This window comes from Hyla sarda, chromosome 2, assembly GCF_029499605.1.
Source record: "Hyla sarda isolate aHylSar1 chromosome 2, aHylSar1.hap1, whole genome shotgun sequence".
Taxonomy (NCBI): Eukaryota; Metazoa; Chordata; class Amphibia; order Anura; family Hylidae; genus Hyla; species Hyla sarda.
Window position 1 is genome coordinate 3,380,899 of NC_079190.1, and position 19,143 is coordinate 3,400,041.

General features: G+C 45.7%; 1 protein-coding gene across 1 annotated transcript; it reads left to right on the forward strand.

Moving 5' to 3' along the window:
- The first annotated feature begins 1,302 nt into the window (after positions 1-1,302).
- Positions 1,303-18,872, forward strand: LOC130358173 (ligand-dependent nuclear receptor-interacting factor 1-like). Its single transcript, XM_056561034.1, has 4 exons — positions 1,303-1,542; positions 6,617-7,907; positions 14,008-14,172; positions 15,558-18,872. The coding sequence occupies exons 1-4, from the start codon at positions 1,496-1,498 to the stop codon at positions 16,026-16,028; spliced, it is 1,974 nt and encodes a 657-aa protein (XP_056417009.1). The 5' UTR covers positions 1,303-1,495; the 3' UTR covers positions 16,029-18,872.
- Positions 18,873-19,143: the final 271 nt, after the last annotated feature.

The following is a 19,143-nucleotide window of genomic DNA, read 5'->3' on the forward strand; positions in this document are numbered from 1 at the left end:
AAGTGTGTGAGGTAAAGTTGTGATGTAAAGTTTGAGGTAAAGGTGTGAGATAAAGTTGTGAGGTAAAGTTGTGAGGTAAAGATGTGAGATAAAGGTGTGAGGTAAATATGCATCGTGTGATGCATAGTTGATAGCTTATGTATTGGTGTATTTTTTTCATAGTTTTCTGGTGTATTTTTTTTCCACCCTAATTCTGTAAGTCACATGACGAATCACATGACCTGTTCTGAAAAAAAAGAAAGGGATTACGAAACAATAAAACAACCACCAACACTAATGCACACATTTTTTTTTTTAGCAATCCCAGCCATATCTGAACACGCATGGCGTTTTTTCTCAGTCTGTTTCTTTCTTTCCTATAGAAGTATAAAAATGCAACAATTTCTTGAGGAGAAAAAATTAAAATGCCATATCCAGAGCATCCTGTCATTTAAAAAAAACACACTAAGGCTGTGTTCACACAGTGTAAAATTCGTCAGTGTGCTTTAATTCTGGCTGTAATTTTTCTTTGGTTTGTGTCCGAAAATGCGTGCGTAAAGTAACCCCTAAAGTAACAGAAAAATTTTATTTTTGTGTTTTCGTCTTTTTTGTTCCTCGCCTTCTAAGGCCGGGTTCACACAGCTGAAAATGCGCTGAACATCGTTCCCCCCCCCCCCCCCCCCCCCCCACGGAAAACACGTCAGCGCTCGCTTCACAGCGGGGACGGGTCTCAGGACGTGTGCGTACATCTTAATGAGCGTTAAAAAAACACTGGATCAAATTTTACGCTGTGTGAACACGGCCGTAGTGCAGTTTCTAGGCTCGGTGTCAGCTTTACAAAATGGTGGTATGCTTTTGGTATTGACCTTTTTTTTTCTTTTAGAAATAATGGTGATTTTTCTTCCCATCCCATAGACATCTGTAGATTAAGGAACGACAGCAGAAGAAAAAAAAATGTAGTTTTTTTTTTTTTTTTTTTACTTTTTTCCCGCACTTTTTATATAGAAATATAGTCACGTGATGAGAGAAGGGCGCTTCATAGCCTACAATGGTCTCGGTTGTGAAGCGTCCACCTCAGTCTCTCATGGAGGTGGGGCCCCCCTGAGCTGTGGCCCTATTCTTCCCCAGCACACATCCTCCTCCTTTATAATAACACGGATCTTATTATAATCTCACAGCAGATAACACGTCACATATTACGGAGCTCTGTAGCTTTAAGAAAGAATAAAAGAAAGGGGGAGGAAACCGGAAGCGACACATGACCACGCCCCTTGTCTCGTTGTTACTAGGTGACCCTGTCCTACCGGAAGTCGCTGCCTATTGGTGCAGACATCACAGGTGATCGGACTCTGGGCCAATAGGCGTCCAGTGGGCGGGGCGGAGCTCAGAGGCACTTCCGGAAGGTGACGCTGTGTCCCGTGGCGACTCAGGGGGACGGGGGTTTATCGCTAAGACCGCGGCTGGAGGCGCAGGACCGGACCCGGAGCTCTGCGCGGTATATGCGGGAGGAGGTTCCATGTCTCAGCTCCAGAGACCCCCGCACACCGGACCCTCCAACCAGTGGTGAGTACGGGCGCCCACAGCAGCACAGAGGACGCTGATCCCCTCACCTACTGGGTCATGTGATCACTGTGCTGTAGTAATACAACTAACCCCTAACTACAACTCTCAGCATTCCCTGACACCCCATAATGAAGGCTGTCCGGGCATGCTGGGAGTTGTAGTTTTGCAACAGCTGGAGGAGCCTTGCTTCGGAAACTCCGACACGTCTTTATGGAGCTCCAGTTTGGACCCATGTGTCCCTATGGTAACAGACTGTGTCTCCATGGTAACAGACTACACTTTAGAAAAAGGGGGGGGGATTGTCGTTACATCAAATTATTATTTTCTTTTTTGGGGGGGGGGGGGGGGGGGGTCGGTCCCATAGATCATCACAGCGAGTGGAGGGCAGTGTTGGCTCCACCTCGTGCCTCAGGTTGCATGCAGTATTGCACCTCACTTCTATTGAAGTTAATGGAGCCAAGTTGTAATACCGCATGCAACCTGAAAACAAGGGGTGGCGCAGTTTTTATTTTTTTAAGGACATACTCTTTTTATATATATATTTTTTTTACCAGGCGCCTTTCGTGCAAATTATGTAACTCCTAGTGAATGTAATGGGTGTTATACAAGTGGGGCAGCTACGTGAGCTTTGCTGTATACGTAACTTCTGGCCATACGCAAAAAGCGTAGCTCTCGGGGGGTTACGCTGTTTGCCCCCCCCCCCCATATTAAAAGCAAGGATTTGCACAAATTGGTTTGCAAACAGGCAGGAGGTGGGCGGAAAACTGAAATGCGAGGTGGGAAAAGCCCTTTAAAGGGGGGGTATTCTGGTCACCAAAAATGTATCCCCTCTGAAAGGGGTACTCCAGTGGAAAACAAATTCAAACAACAAAATGAAGCAAGAAAACGGGGAGTGCACTCAGAAAGCAATACAGTGACCCCCTCGACCTACGATGGCCCCGACATACCATATATATACAGTGACCCCTCGACCTACGATGGCCCCGACATACCATATATATACAGTGACCCCTCGACCTACGATGGCCCCGACATACCATATATATACAGTGACCCCTCGACCTACGATGGCCCCGACATGCGATAGCCTCTCAGAGGCCATCGCGTGTTGAAGGCAGCATCAACATACGATGCTTTTGTATGTCGGGGCCATCGCATAAATGGCTATCCTACAGTGCTGACTGCTTCAGCTTCCACCAGATAGCCGTTTACGGTGCCCCGTGTGGTCCGCTGACGATCACTTACCTGTCCTCGGGGCTCCAGCGCGTCCTCTTCGGGATCCCCTGCATCGTCGGCGCTCTCCGTCGTCATCACGTCGCTGCGCACGCCGTCCCGTCATCCAATAGGAGCGGCGTGCGTAGCAACATGATGGCGGCGACGGAGAGCGAGGATGCCGGGGAAGCAGAGGCCTTGCCGGATCGTCGGGGACGCGGCGACAGCGATGGATGGCAACATTCCGGGCGGCGGTGACGGTCCGGAGCGGCGGGGACACGCGCTTGTGTATGGCGCTTGGAGGCTACGCTTGCAGTTTTGCACGTAAGTGCATGCTTCTTCTGGCCTCTGAGGCCGCAAGAAGCACGCACTTATGTGCAAAACTGCCGGCGTAGCCTCCGAGCGCATATGCCGTGATATTAAGTTACCGGACTTCCAGACCCAACTGTCTCTGCCTAGCGGTGAGCGCACGTACGTGCTCTTCGTTTATTCGATATTAGTAAATTACTTCTATATAAAAATCTTAATCCTTCCAGTACTTATCAGCTGCTGTATGCTCCACAGGAAGTTGTGTAATTCTTTCCAGTTTTTCCACAGTGCTCTCTGCTGACACCTCTGTCCATGTCAGGAACTGTCCAGAGCAGAAGATGTTCCCTATGAAGACAGTTCCTGACACGGACAGAGGTGTCAGCAGAGAGCACCGTGGTCAGACTGTAAAGAACTTCCTCTGTAGTATACAGCTGCTGATAAGTACTGAAAGGATTAAGATATTTATATAGAAATAATTTACAAATCTGTTTAAGCGTTCTGGCACCAGTTGACTTAAAAACTTTTGTTTTCCACCGGAGTACCCCTTTTAAGTGATAAGTGTGTGATGTGTTCTGGGATAAGTTTGTTGGGGCTGGAGTACGCCTTTACAGGAGAAATCTCGTCTGGCAATTTTTTTCTAAAATGCCCGGGCTGCAAGAAATAAAATAAAAAAAGAAAATTAAACAGGGACATCGCTGCGGCCTGCAATTTGCTGACCGGCTCCGTGATGCGCTGACCACGGCCGGACCCGGTAGAAGGCGGCTGGGGGGGGGGGGGTTAGCGGAGAAAGATACCAGGGGATTGGCGCCAGATGAGTCAGGTTTATGGTTTTATTTTCTTGCAGCCCGGGCATTTTAGAAAAAAAATTGCTAGGAGAGACTTTTCCTGTTACTCCCCGTCTTACGGTGATCTCCGCCCCCTTAGACATATGATGGAGTCGTCTAATGGAGATCGCTGCAAGATGGGGGGGGATCACTTGTTGGCACTTCTACCCGTTATCAACACTGAGACCCCCAACATTTTAAGTTTTTCTAAATGTCAGGGACACCTAAAAGACGTTGGTAGATGGAGCTGTGTACATAAAACGGGAGATTATCAATCAAGGCAGCGTGCATTGTTTTTATGTATCGTGGCATTAGAGATCCGTGTTACAGATTCCTCCACTGGATGGGGATAATGAGACAACCAGGAGACATCTGGAAGAAAACTGGATCTGTCCCCAGTAACACAGGGCTGTGGGACCCACTAGGTGGTGTAATTGTTCTGTAGGTCGTGACCTGCTCTGATAGGTCCATTCTACCTCGCCTGGGATGTCTATAGGAGTGAGATCTGGGGACCATGAAGACCAAAAAAGCAAAGAAAACCCGCTGATATGTCTCTGTAGCCGATCCAAGCGTATAAAAGCCTTGTGCATGGTGCATTGTACTGCTGACGGTCTATTCCTGCTGTAAGGGAAACAGTTGCCATGAAGAAATTAACTTGGTTGTCACAATGCTTAGAAAAGTCCTACTGTAAAAACGTCCACTTCCACAGGTAATAGAGAAGCCAGAGTCCCCCCACCACTTCAATCACCCGGAATTATTCACTCTTGACAGGAAGAAGAGCTTTTCAATTCATGCTGCTTTTGCCAAAGAATGGTGCCAAAGAAATCTGGATCCATCTGACCAGGCCATGTTTCTCTATAGATCTGGATCCATCTGACCAGGTCATATTTCTCTATAGAGATCTGGATCCATCTGACCAGGTCATATTTCTCTATAGAGATCTGGATCCATCTGACCAGGCCATGTTTCTCTATAGATCTGGATCCATCTGACCAGGCCATGTTTCTCTATAGAGATCTGGGTCCATCTGACCAGGTCATGTTTCTCTATAGAGATCTGGGTCCATCTCACCAGGACATGTTTCTCTATAGAGATCTGGGTCCATCTGACCAGGACATGTTTCTCTATAGAGATCTGGATCCATCTGACCAGGCCATGCTTCTCTATAGAGATCTGGGTCCATCTGACCAGGTCATGTTTCTCTATAGAGATCTGGATCCATCTGACCAGGACATGTTTCTCTATAGAGATCTGGATCCATCTGACCAGGCCATGTTTCTCTATAGAGATCTGGATCCATCTGACCAGGACATGTTTCTCTATAGAGATCTGGATCCATCTGACCAGGCCATGTTTCTCTATAGAGATCTGGATCCATCTGACCAGGCCATGTTTCTCTATAGAGATCTGGATCCATCTGACCAGGCCATGTTTCTCTATAGAGATCTGGATCCATCTGACCAGGACATGTTCCTCTATAGAGATCTGGACCCATCTGACCAGGCCATGTTTCTTTATAGAGATCTGAATCCATCTGACCAGGCCATCTTTTTCTATAGAGATCTGAATCCATCTGACCAGGCCATCTTTTTCTATAAAGATCTGAATCCATCTGACCAGGCCATCTTTTTCTATAAAGATCTGGACCCATCTGACAGGACATGTTTTTCTATAGAGATCTGGATCCATCTGACCAGGCCATGTTTTTCTATGGAGATCTGCATCCATGTGACCAGGACATGTTTCTCCACAGAGATCTGGACCCATATGGCCAAAACATGGTCAGATGGTATAGTTTTTGCTTTTATGCCCCATGGAGTCTTTGCTGTTCTAGCTCATCTGTATTCAGAAGTAATGGTGACTTGTGGAATTGGACATGTTAGATACCCTTGTATTCAGCACCACCTTTGACTTCACCACCATCCTGACCAGCAGCTGTTAAGCTCTGTGCTTCTCCAGTCACTGGACTGTCTCACCAATGAGACGTGACGGCTTATGCTAGACATATATCACTAGTGCTCTTAACTTTGTAAAAATGTGTGGGATAAGTTCCAGGATTCTTCCTGTACAGAGTCTGACCTGCTCAGTGTAGACAATCCTCTGTGAGCTCAACTCATCAGTCCCACCACTATCTCTCGTCTGGGGCTGGTCGACCTTATCTGCACAGATTGTAACAAACCCTCAGCTGTGTGAGCAGGAATCACTCAGGATCCACTGACCGCCAGCACAGATTGTGAAGAAATAAAGAATTTTTATGAATATTTATAAACTTGCAGAACCTTTTAATTTTGCAGTTAATAACACTGTTTTCTGAAATACTAAACTAATACTAAAAATACTAACATGGCTTCTTAGGTGCTTAAATACTTTCCAGTCTACTTGTCTGCCTCATCTGTCCTCTGCCAGCCCATTACTTCATAAGGGGTCAGAGTGCCGTAAAAGTAAGAAATATGGTATGCTTTCCTGCCATATCCCTAGTCACTGCTGATCTGACACTCAGTGGATCTCCACTGATCTCTCCACTTCCTGTGATTTGTTGCGGGGTAAATGGTGTTGGTCAAGAAGTATCAAGGAAGTGGAGAGCAGTGGGACCGGGCTCCGTCAGAACGGTTGGCATTGGGGATTTCCTGATAGAAAACGTCTTCTGGAGCCTGATCGCTGACACCTGCTCCGTACATGATAACTCTGTAATGTCACTTATAATCTATCCTCCTCATTGTGTCTTTCAGTCTCACAGGCTGCCTCTATCAAGTCATTCAAACAACTGGACTGCAAGGGTCAAACGTCTTGAAGCTCCTCCCGATACTGAAGCCGAAGGATAGCCTTCTTCCTGTCGTGCCCTCTCCCCTAACGCCCAGTAGGCCAACACTAAATGTACCTCAGGCAGTTCTATCCTCACCACCATCAGTATTACCACCACCAGTCTCCATCCTATCCAGACCCAGTCCTGTGAGCGTACCCCTGGTACAGACCCCTGCCTTGGGGAATTATATAATCACAGCACAGAATAACGTCACAAACTCTAACCACGTGGAAAATCCATTTTTACTTCCAGAAACGAAGTTATTTGTGGATAACACACAGCTGACTATTCCAGTAAATTCTGTGCCGGCAAATCCAACAATCTTAATGATGAACAAGACGGGCAGTCCTATAAAACCCACGGCCATGTTACCTGCCGGACATTCCCTTCAAATTCCTGCCCATGCCGAAGTCATATCCCTTCCTGTTTCTTCCCTGCCCTACTCCATCCAGCAAAAAATACTGCCCCAGGTTAGCGGCCCAGACACCGGCAAGAACCCTTCAGTCATCTACGTGTCTCCAGTGAACACTGTAAAGTCCAATAATAACCAGAGCTCCATGGTGTATCCCAGCCCCAATACCTCAAATATAATTCCAAAGTCATTGCTTCAGCAGAGGCTGCCCTCCAGCACCAGTGAAGCCCAAAAAGAGCCAATGAAATGGGTTGTCCAGGAGACCCGGGAATCTGCCGCTTGCCTCGTCCCAGTCAAGTCCACCAATGATACGGCATCAAAAATTCTACAGATCCTGTCCAAAACGAAGATGGAAGATGTTAACCTGACCAATACTGATCACTCTAAGGTCGTGCAAATAAAGGACAATGCCCTGGTAATGTGCAACAATAAGATCTTCTTTTTAACCAAAAAAGGGACGGAGCTTGTTGATGCCGGAAGTAAAATCGCAGAACCCCCTCAGTACTCCTCCCCGGATAAGCCAGCGGCACAGATCGAACCGATGAAAGACTTGTCCAATAAAGTGGTGCAAGTGGTACTTTCCAAAAGTAAGTCGCCCCCTCCCATCGCTGAACAGTCGGTTCAGTCCAATGTTGTTAGTACCGCAAAACCCAAAAGGAAGAGTTCAACCCCCCGACCTGCTAGAGCCGACCCCAATGACATTTATATGGCTGAGAGCTGCGGTAATGTCTCGGTGAAGACTTGCGACACCCCCGCTGGTCCGTCAGATACAGCTAAAAAAGGCAACGAAAAGAAAAATGATCAGGTGGGTGCAATGTTATCGAGAAATGCATTCATCAGAGGAAATGGGCCGCGGTTCTGATCACCTGGTCTCATCCTCTGGCCATCATTTTTCTTTTTATGGGACGCTGTGTCTACGTTTTTTCTTCCTTCTTGTGAAGGTGAATTCGCAGTCTTTGTTCCCTGTTTATTAGCAGTTTTTGACTCTACATAATTGTACTATATGTAATTTAGAGATGTACAGAACCTACCGGTATGAAAACTAGAACACTCCTGGTCATTCACTTTTGTTTCCTGATATTTCTTTCTGCCTCTCTTTGCCCCTCTTCTTCATATTTCTTTCTCTGTCTCACTCCCTCTCTTTCTCTTTCTTTCTTTCTCTTTTCTCTCTCTGTCTGTGTTGCGCTCTCGCTGCCTCCTCCTCTTTATTTTTTTTTATTTTATTTTTTACTCTCTGCCCCCTATTTCTCTGTGCCTTTCTCCCGCTCTCCCTCGTCCTCTTTCCTGTCCTCTCACTTGTCAAGTGCTTCCTACCCAATAGTGCTTAAAGAAGTACTCCGGTGCACACTTTTCTCATTTTATCCCGTCTGGGCTGCAAAATAAAACAAACTTTCTCTTACCTGCCAACGAGCCCCCGGAGCTCCGGTACAGGTGTTTGGTCCCCGGGCTGTATTCTTCTTCCTGTTAGCCTGGCACGTCACACGGAGCTTCAGCCTATCACCAGCCGAGGCGGAACATCGCTGCGGCCGGTGATGGGTTGAAGCTCCGTGTGATGTGCCGGGCTAACAGGAAGTAAGAAGAATACAGCCCGGGGACCGAACACCTGTAACGGACTGTACCGGAGCTCCGGGGCTCATTGGCAGGTAAGAGAAAGTTTGTTTTCTTTCATTTTGCAGCCCGGACGGGATAAAATGAGAAAAGTGCACGCCGGACTATGCCTTTTAAAGGTAAATTCTAGTAAAAAACTTTTTTTTTTCTTTTTTTCTTCATATCAACTGGCTCCAGAAAATTAAACATATTTGCAAATTACTTCTATTAAAAAAAAAAATCTTAATTCTTCCAGTGCTTATCCGCTGTTGGCGTTGAGTTCTTCTTTCCAGTCTGACCACAGTGCTCTCTGCTGACGCCTCTCTCTGTCTCAGGAACTGTGCAGAGGAGGAGCAAATCCCCATAGCAAACCTCTCCTGCTCTGGACAGTTCCTAAAACAGACAGAGGTGTCAGCAGAGAGCACTGTGGTCAGACTGGAAAGAACTCAACTTCAACAGCTGATAACTACTGGAAGGATTGAGATTTTTAATAAAAGTAATTAGCAAATCAGTTTAACTTTCTGGAGCCAGTTGATATGAAAATTATAATTTTTATTTTATTTTATTTTACTGGACTTGGTTATGTGGGGGATGTATGATCAGAAAATAATTTCATGTTTATAGAGAATGTATCACCTAGATTATTAGCGCCAGATAATGGAACAGTTCTGTTTTTCTGGTTTTTTTTTTTAAAGTGTACCTGTCATCAACAAAAGCTTTTTATGTAATGTGGATAATACTCTTATGTGTATATTTGTAATATAGATTGGTTAAAAAATTTAAATATTTTTGTCCCTGTAGCTATTGCATGTGTGTCTCTATGAGGGTTCTGTGCACTAACATAAAGTAGGACAGTGTGCAATGAGGCTCTATAACAGTGGTCTTCAACCTGCGTACCTCCAGATGTTGCAAAACTACAACTCCCAGCATACCCGGACAGCCAACGGCTGTCCGGGCATGCTGGGAGTTGTAGTTTTGCAACATCTGGAGGTACGCAGGTTGAAGACCACTGCTCTATAACATGCTCCTGGCTCATACATCAGGATGATTGACAAGCCAGGAGCATGCACAGATCCCTTGTCCCGCCCTCACTTCCTGTTTTTGGACTCCTCATAGAGACACACAGGCAATATCTGCAGGGACAGCATTTTTTTCACCCAAAAATATACACAATTTTTAACCAATGTATATTACAAATATACATATAATGGTATTATCTACATTTTTGTTGATGACAGATCACTATTTAGCAGCCGCCGCCTCCTCCTCATCGTCACATACAGAACAGGATGTCTCTGCTTAGTTTCAGTCCTATTGGTGAGAATGGAAACTGCAAGATTTCAGGAATATTTTATAATCTAGATCAGTGGTTGCAAAACTACAACTCCTAGCTTGCCGGACATGCTGGAAGTTGTAGTCTTACAACGTCTGGACGTCCACATTTTGGAGACCACTGATATAGATAGTAAAATTAAATACAACAGCAAAAAATTATGAAAAATTAAAAAAAAAGTATATCAGGTAAAAAATAAAAGTGTAATATTGCAGTTTTCACATTGACCACCAGGGGATCTCTGCAGTTTAGACTGAATCCACAGGGGTCAGCGGAAGGTATTGACAGCTTTATTGTACTGCAGGTGATCTAAACTAGGGATCGACCATCGGTATGGCCGATATTATCGTCCGATAATCACGATTTTGGGCATTATCGGTATCTGCAATTACCTTGCCGATAAGCCCATAATGCCCGCCGCACTGCGAACACCCCCCCGTATTGTTGGGCGGTATACCGGTATGGATTTTTGCCCATACCGCTATATCGGTCGGGCCCCTCCCCACCCTCCAAGTCAATAAAAAAAAATTAAACTTACCCGTAATGGGGGTGGTCCGGGCCATCCATCCTGTAGTGTCCGGCGTCATTCCGGGTGGAGGGTGAACCAGTCCGGGCTGTCCTTCTCCGGGGGTCATCTTCTCCACTCCGGGCAGGCTCCGGCCTAGTCCGCTGCATAGACGCCGTGACGTCAGGTGCGTCGCTGCGCACGGGCGTCACTGCGCAGTGGCGCCTATGCAGTGTACTAGGCCGGAGCCTGCCCGGAGTGGAGAAGATGACCCCCGGAGAAGGACAGCCCGGACCGGTTCTCCCTCCACCCAGAATGCCGCCGGACACTACAGGAAGGGAGGATGGATGGCCCGGACCACCCTGACAGGTAGGGGGAGAGAAGAGGGTGGTGGCGGCCTATGGCACCGCAAAAGCCACCGCAGTGCATTGATCTAAAGCGCCCGCTTTAAATCAATGCTCTGCAGCGTTGTCGAAGGGGGATAAATAGCCGATAACTTATACCGGAATATCGGTATAAGTTATCGGCCCTAACCTCCACCGATTATCGGTATCTGCCCTAAAAAAAACGATATCGGTCAATCCCTAATCTAAACTCTGTAAAGCAGTAAACACAATAGAGGACAGGGCACTGTTACAAATGGATCTGGATAGGTTGGAGTTTGAGCTGGGAAGTGGCAGTTGAGGTTCAACACTGATAAATGTAAGGTAATGCACATGAGGAGGAAAAATCTGGGCTTGCATTATGTATTAAATGGGAGAACACTTGGGACGACTGACATGGAAAAGGACTTAGGAGTCTTAGTTAATAGTAAATTTAGCTGTAGTGACCAGTGTCGGGCAGCTGCTGCCAAGGCAAATAAAATCATGGGGGGCATCAATAGGGGCATAGATGCCCACGACAAGGAAATAATTCTACCACTGTACAAATCACTAGTCAGACCACACATGGAATACTGTGTACAGTACTGGTCAGACCACACATGGAATACTGTGTACAGTACTGGTCAGACCACACCCGGAATACTGTGTACAGTACTGGTCAGACCACACCCGGAATACTGTGTACAGTACTGGTCAGACCACACCCGGAATACTGTGTACAGTACTGGTCAGACCACACCCGGAATACTGTGTACAGTACTGGTCAGACCACACATGGAATACTGTGTACAGTACTGGTCAGACCACACATGGAATACTGTGTACAGTACTGGTCAGACCACACATGGAATACTGTGTAAAGTACTGGTCAGACCACACATGGAATACTGTGTACAGTACTGGTCAGACCACACATGGAATACTGTGTACAGTACTGGTCAGACCACACATGGAATACTGTGTACAGTACTGGTCAGACCGCACATGGAATACTGTGTACAGTACTGGTCAGACCGCACATGGAATACTGTGTACAGTACTGGTCAGACCGCACATGGAATACTGTGTACAGTACTGGTCAGACCGCACATGGAATACTGTGTACAGTACTGGTCAGACCGCACATGGAATACTGTGTACAGTACTGGTCAGACCGCACATGGAATACTGTGTACAGTACTGGTCAGAGCGCACATGGAATACTGTGTACAGTACTGGTCAGACCGCACATGGAATACTGTGTACAGTACTGGTCAGACCGCACATGGAATACTGTGTACAGTACTGGTCAGACCGCACATGGAATACTGTGTACAGTACTGGTCAGACCGCACATGGAATACTGTGTACAGTACTGGTCAGACCGCACATGGAATACTGTGTACAGTACTGGTCAGACCGCACATGGAATACTGTGTACAGTACTGGTCAGACCGCACATGGAATACTGTGTACAGTACTGGTCAGACCGCACATGGAATACTGTGTACAGTACTGGTCAGACCGCACATGGAATACTGTGTACAGTACTGGTCAGACCGCACATGGAATACTGTGTACAGTACTGGTCAGACCGCACATGGAATACTGTGTACAGTACTGGTCAGACCGCACATGGAATACTGTGTACAGTACTGGTCAGACCGCACATGGAATACTGTGTACAGTACTGGTCAGACCGCACATGGAATACTGTGTACAGTACTGGTCAGACCGCACATGGAATACTGTGTACAGTACTGGTCAGACCGCACATGGAATACTGTGTACAGTACTGGTCAGACCGCACATGGAATACTGTGTACAGTACTGGTCAGACCGCACATGGAATACTGTGTACAGTACTGGTCAGACCGCACATGGAAAACTGTGTACAGTACTGGTCAGACCGCACATGGAAAACTGTGTACAGTACTGGTCAGACCGCACATGGAAAACTGTGTACAGTACTGGTCAGACCGCACATGGAAAACTGTGTACAGTACTGGTCAGACCGCACATGGAAAACTGTGTACAGTACTGGTCAGACCGCACATGGAAAACTGTGTACAGTACTGGTCAGACCGCACATGGAAAACTGTGTACAGTACTGGTCAGACCGCACATGGAAAACTGTGTACAGTACTGGTCAGACCGCACATGGAATACTGTGTACAGTACTGGGCACCAGTATACAAGAAAGATATAGTGGAGCTAGAGAGGGTTCAAAGACGGGCAACCAGGGTAATACGGGGAATGGGAGGACGACAGTACCCAGAAAGATTATCAGAATTAGGGTTATTTAGTTTAGAAAAAAGAAGGCTTAGGGGCGACCTAATAACTATGTATAAATATATCAGGGGACAGTACAGAGATCTCTCCATGATCTATTTATACCCAGGACTGTATATATAACAAGGAGGTGACCTAATAATATATATAATATATTAGGACAGTACAGAGATCTCTCCATGATCTATTTATACCCAGGACTGTATATATAACAAGGGGGCATCCTCTACGTCTAGAGGAAAGAAGGTTTCTACACCAGCACAGACGGGTTCTTTACTGTAAGAGCAGTGAGACTGTGGGATTCTCTCCCGGAGGAGGTGTCATGGGGAACTCTGTGAAAGAGTATAAAAGGGGCCCGGATACATTTTTGGAGAATAATAACATCGCTGGTTGTATAATAGATTTATAGAGAGAGAACGTTGATCCAGGGATTTATTCTGATATTTGGAGTCAGGAAGGAATTTTTACCTCTAGTATGAGGGCTTTTTTTTTTTTTGCCGCCTCTGGATCAACTCAGTAGGGACTCATTAGGGGTATAGGGTGAACTTGATGAACTATGTTACTATGTATAGTAAAACTGTACACATACGGAGTGCAGCCTAGGCGGGAGTCTGTACTGCACGTGCCACGTCTATAATTTCAGACCTTTCTGTCAACAAATGTCCCTCGTTGCATAAAGTGCCCTGTTGGAAGAAACTTTGTCTTGATTGTGACCGCCCCCAGATATCTGATGAACAAGACGATGACCCCTCTCCCTGATGCAGTGTAGGCGTGATGATTCTATGGCCGCCTTGCAGGTTCTTTCATTCTCCTCTCGTTCTTGCAGCTGCTCCCTAAGTCACAGGGGAAAGAAATCCTGATGGCTGCAAAGGCTCCTGAAGTGAATAGGATGGATGACCGAGGCTGGAGGCTGAAATTTGGGTTATTAAAGCAGGAAAAGATCATCCTAAAGAGGATCCCCCTTATCCGGCCGCAGGGCAGGTCCGACACGGTGAGTAACGTCTCTTGGCTTAATATTCATTCTCAATATAAAAGGGCTGCATAAAACTGGGGCAGGCAGCACAATCCCAGGACACAATGACTTACTGAGACTCCTCTTGGGCGTTTCATAGTAATCATAGCTTAAATAAGCCGCTGGGACCTGGGTAACTAGTTCGTGTGACGCGTCTCCTGCATGTATGTCTATAGGAGATATCCCCACCTCTGGGAATCAGACCCCCCCCACAGATTTTATTATTAATGACCCATCTATAGAATAAGCCATGGATTTATGAAGCTTGGACAACTTCTCTTTTCCCTCGCCCTCTTTCCTGCCCTCTCACTCATCAAGTGCTTCCTACCCAATAGTGCTTAAAGGCGTATTCCAATTAAAAACATTTTTTTGCATATCAACCGGCTTCAGAAAGTTACTGTAGCCAGTTATGTTTAGTGTTACACCACCCAAACACAAAACAGACCATTTTCGGTTTTTGCAGAGAGCACTGTGGTCAGACAGAAAAGAACTTCACAACTTCCTCTGTTGTATACAGCAGCTGATGAGTACTGGAAGGATTAAGATTATTAACACCTTAAGGACTCAGCCCTTTGGCTGTCTGTGCATACTGGGGGTTGTAGTTATGCAACAAAAAATGTGCCTCCAGCTGTTGCATAACTACAACCCCCAGCATGCACAAACTACCAAAGGGCATACTGAGAGTTGTAGTTGTGCCTTCTGCTGTTGCATAACAACAACTACCAGCATGCCCTTTTGTGCATGCTGGGAGTTGTTGCTAAGCAACAGCAGGAGGCCAGCCTTGCCTCCTGTTGCTGCGCTCTGAGGATTCTCCTGCTGCTGTCTCTGCTCCTGGGTCCCCGATGCCGGGGATCGGTGGCCTCAAGCCAGGTAACGACTCCCCACACCCGTGGTCCTGATTTGCCGTCCGTTACCAGCTGACGAATCAGGGTGATCGTGAGGTGCCGCAAATCACCGACCGCCCCCCATGTCGCCGGTCGGTGATTTGCGGCACCTCACGATCCCCCACCAGGCATTGTCACGGGATGATTTCAGCAGGTTCCCGCCCAGCAAGCGTCGGGGACTGGAAATACTCAGGGCGTACCTGTACTAGAAGAATAGAAATAATTTAGAAATGTTTCTAAATTTCTGGCACAAGATGATTTGAAAAAAATAGTTTTTCACCGGAGTACCACTTTCATATCTGTCAGCTTTGATATAAACGTTAATAGTCGGCATCTGAGATTGCTCTGTACCAGCTATTAGCGATCTCTTCATAAATTCTTTACTGCTAAATTGTGCAAATATGTTGTTTTTTTTTTTGTGAAGGGATTAGAAGTCCAAGGTCATGCTTTGTAGTTTCATATGTCTGTATCTTTTTATAGGATCCTGCCGATACACAGCAGAACCCATCGAAGCGAAAGTCATCGAGCGGACAGGACGTAAAGTCCTCAAAGAAGCAAAAAAACAAAGAGGACGGGGATCTGAACCGTAACACCATAAACCCAGAGGGATCTACAGACTCTCCATATTCTCTTGTTGCTGGGAGGTATACTGCACCAGGGGGAGGGAGTCTTGACACTACCCAGAGATCGAGCGCCTCCACCTGGCCACCGACCTACTATGGGGGAGAAGAGTCGGACCCTCCAGACAGCGCAGATTTCCAGGTCCATCAGGATGTTACCGGACACTATAGTGGTTTTTCACCGGCGAGTCAGAGATTTTACACAGACTCTTTCTCCTCCTCGATGTATCCCGATGAGACAACCAAAGATGAAAAAATCCAGAGACTGAAGGAAGTGTTAAAAGAGCGCGAGAGGGCGCTGGAAGCTGTGCGCCTAAAGAAGATGATATAGTCGCCTGGCGTAACCATAAGGGGTCATGCGTTACCCATCTGTGTTTGGATATAGGCTGCTATACTGGTCCTGGACTTCATAGTGTTAAGGTGGCCATGCCCGTAATTCAGGCTGGCGTAAATGTGAATAAGCGGATGGACCGCTGATCTGTAGTGTTGACATGTTCATCCCCAACCAATGGAAACCAATCCAATGTTAAGCGAATTAAACATTTTTACATCATCACAGAGAATGATCATGCTGCAGCCTTTTACATGGAACTTATTCAAGCTGATATCTACAACCTGCTCATAAAAAGAAAGGGTGCCAGACCCCCAAAAATCTAGTACCCCAACCCACCCCCCACCAGTGTTATCTCCTGTGTGTTCCTGACCTGCAGCGAATGGTTCACCTCAGCTCAAACATTGTGTAATAAGTTCTTCAGCTTCTTCTAGACTTTGTTTTAGTTTTGCATTATTTGAAGCATCTCTGCTTGCTGTCAGTGAATTGGAATGTGCCACACCTGTCCTGTGGTTGTGTATAGTATTGCATCTCAGTTCCATTGAAGTGAATGGAGCAGAGTTGTAATACCACACAACCTGAGGACAAAAAGCAGATATGGTATTTCTAATCCAGTGTTTCCCAACCAGGGTGCCTCCGGCTATTGCAAAATTACAACTCCCAGCATGCCCGGATAGCCAACAGCTGTTCTAATCCTTGTCAACCACTGTCAGAATAGGGATCAATGCACCATACTCATTGAGTATCAGAAGGCAAACCAACCGTCAGTGTGTGGTGGTGTCTCAAAACTGCCCCGACCTGATCTTGACATCAGAAGTTATCTGGAATCCTCTTAAGGGCTGGATACAAATTAGGGACAAAACAAATGTGTCCTCACTGACCTTAGGTCTGTGCGAGAACATAAACTAATATTTCCATTCGCTATCATGAGAATAATAAAACACAAATTCTCTGTTAGAAAGTTGCAGACCTGTATGGTGGAATTTCATGAACGCTGAGCGCAGGATCATCAAAGAAAAGTTAGTTTTCTTCTGATCTGGGTGCGATGGAATGTGAGGAACAGGTTACCTCTTATTTTGGATAGTGTTTGGGAACTCCATCATTGAAGACTTTGTGTTAGCTGGATTTGTATTGGGATCACGTGTAGTCTCTCTACCAACTCGTAGACCTGTATGATGCAGGTATGGCTCCTCTCTGTGCTTCTGACTAGATCAGCGGGTTCACATGTAAGCCCTCTACCACCCCATAGACTTGTAAAATGTAGGTAAAGCTCCTCTCTCCACTTTTATCTAGATCAGTGGGATCATGTGTAGGCTTTTTACCACCCCATAGATCTGTATGATGCAGGTACAGCTCCTTTTATAATCTTCGACTAGGTCAGTGAGAACACTTGTAGGCCCTCTACCACATCATAGACTTGTATAAGGCAGGTATTGCATTGACTGGATCTACGCTTCTGACTAGATTAGTGGGATCACATGTGGACCTTCTACCACCTCAGACTTTTATGATTGAGACATGGCTCCTTTTTCACTTCTAACTAGATCAGTGGGATGCCGTGTAGGCCCTCTACTTCCCATAGCCTTGTATGATGCAGGTACAGCTCTGAGTGGATCGACGCTTCTGACTGGATCAGTGGGATCATGTGTCGGCCCTCTACCGCCTCATAGGGACGACTCCTCTCTACGCTGAAAGTCGAGGCACAGTAACTGGTGGTTGAACATTACACTACAGTTTTTGTTCTGAGGCCACAGCTAAAGATGAGCGAATGTACGGTACGATTTGTCAAAAACCTGAATCTCGAGCAGGGAATCGGAGCACTTGAAAAAATTTTACTACTTTTTCTAGACAAAATAAATGGATTGCTGTTTCTGAAAATTGGGTTTCAGCAATTTGTGTACTGTACATTGGTACATCTTAGTTGTATCGCTCAAGAAGAGAGCTGTCCAAGAGATGGACTCTTTTTTTTATTTTAACTTTTTAAGAGCCTAGATCCCTTCAGACTAAGGACTTTAAATTTTATTTATTTTATGTTACTGGGTTGTAGCTCAGCTGTAAATAATTCAAGGCTTTGCTGAAAGGGAAACTGTGGCTAAGATTTAACCTATAGAAGTGGCCACAAGTTATGCACCATAATATAACACATCCCACCATATTATGTCCCCCCTTAGCAACCATCCATAAATGTTAAAAAAAAATTACTTAATTATTATCGTGGTCCTGTCTGTGCTGTCCATCTTGCCTAAATTGGGAAGCCTAGAAGAATCGGGCTGCTACATGTACAGCTGCAGCCTGAAAGTTAGGATTGTTATGATAAAGCACAAGATTTGGTCACTCATTGCATAGGCCAAATCATAGTGATGGGTTCCCTTTGGTGAAAAAAAGCCAAATTTGTTACTAAAAGTATTTTAAGTATTTTCAAAAGTGAAGTGTTCATGTCTCCCTTCAGACACATCATTCCTTATCTCTTTACGGACATTTTGGGGGCATTGGAGGTTTCTTGCTCATAGGAGAGAAGCTCTCCATGATTAACGCGTAGGAACTTTGTCTGACACTTGAAAATGGGAAATTTTTTGGACAGTATTGTAACGTCAATGCGGTCACTGGGGAAGGTTTACATTTCTAAGTTGTAACACTGTAATCAAGTGATTCAAGGCCTTTTTTCCCACCTGATGCAGCTTATTATTTTATTGTATCTGGTAAAGGACCCTCAGTATTTGCTGTGATCTTTTGTGGACGGTAGCGTCACTTATGTGTTACATTGTTCTCCTTTTGTACTGTGATTTGTTAATTTTCCCTTACAGATTGTATCACGGCAATAAAGCCCAAATGCCCCATTAACACGTAATTGCTTCGAATTTTTTGTCTTCTATCACAACAGTTCTATTGTAGGCAGATCCACAGCTGACTTCCATTGACTTCAATTGGTAGCAAAAAAGTCTGCAGAAAATCCTGTAGTGAAAAATGCATGCGTGACCTAAGATGGCGATATTAAAGCAAGAAAAACCTTTTTCCATGTTGGAATTTGCAAGAAACGGCTGTTATAAATGTGCTCCGTATAGTAACTGCATTTCGGGGTTGAATGAGGCAAATCAATACTACTTCGTATTTAGGT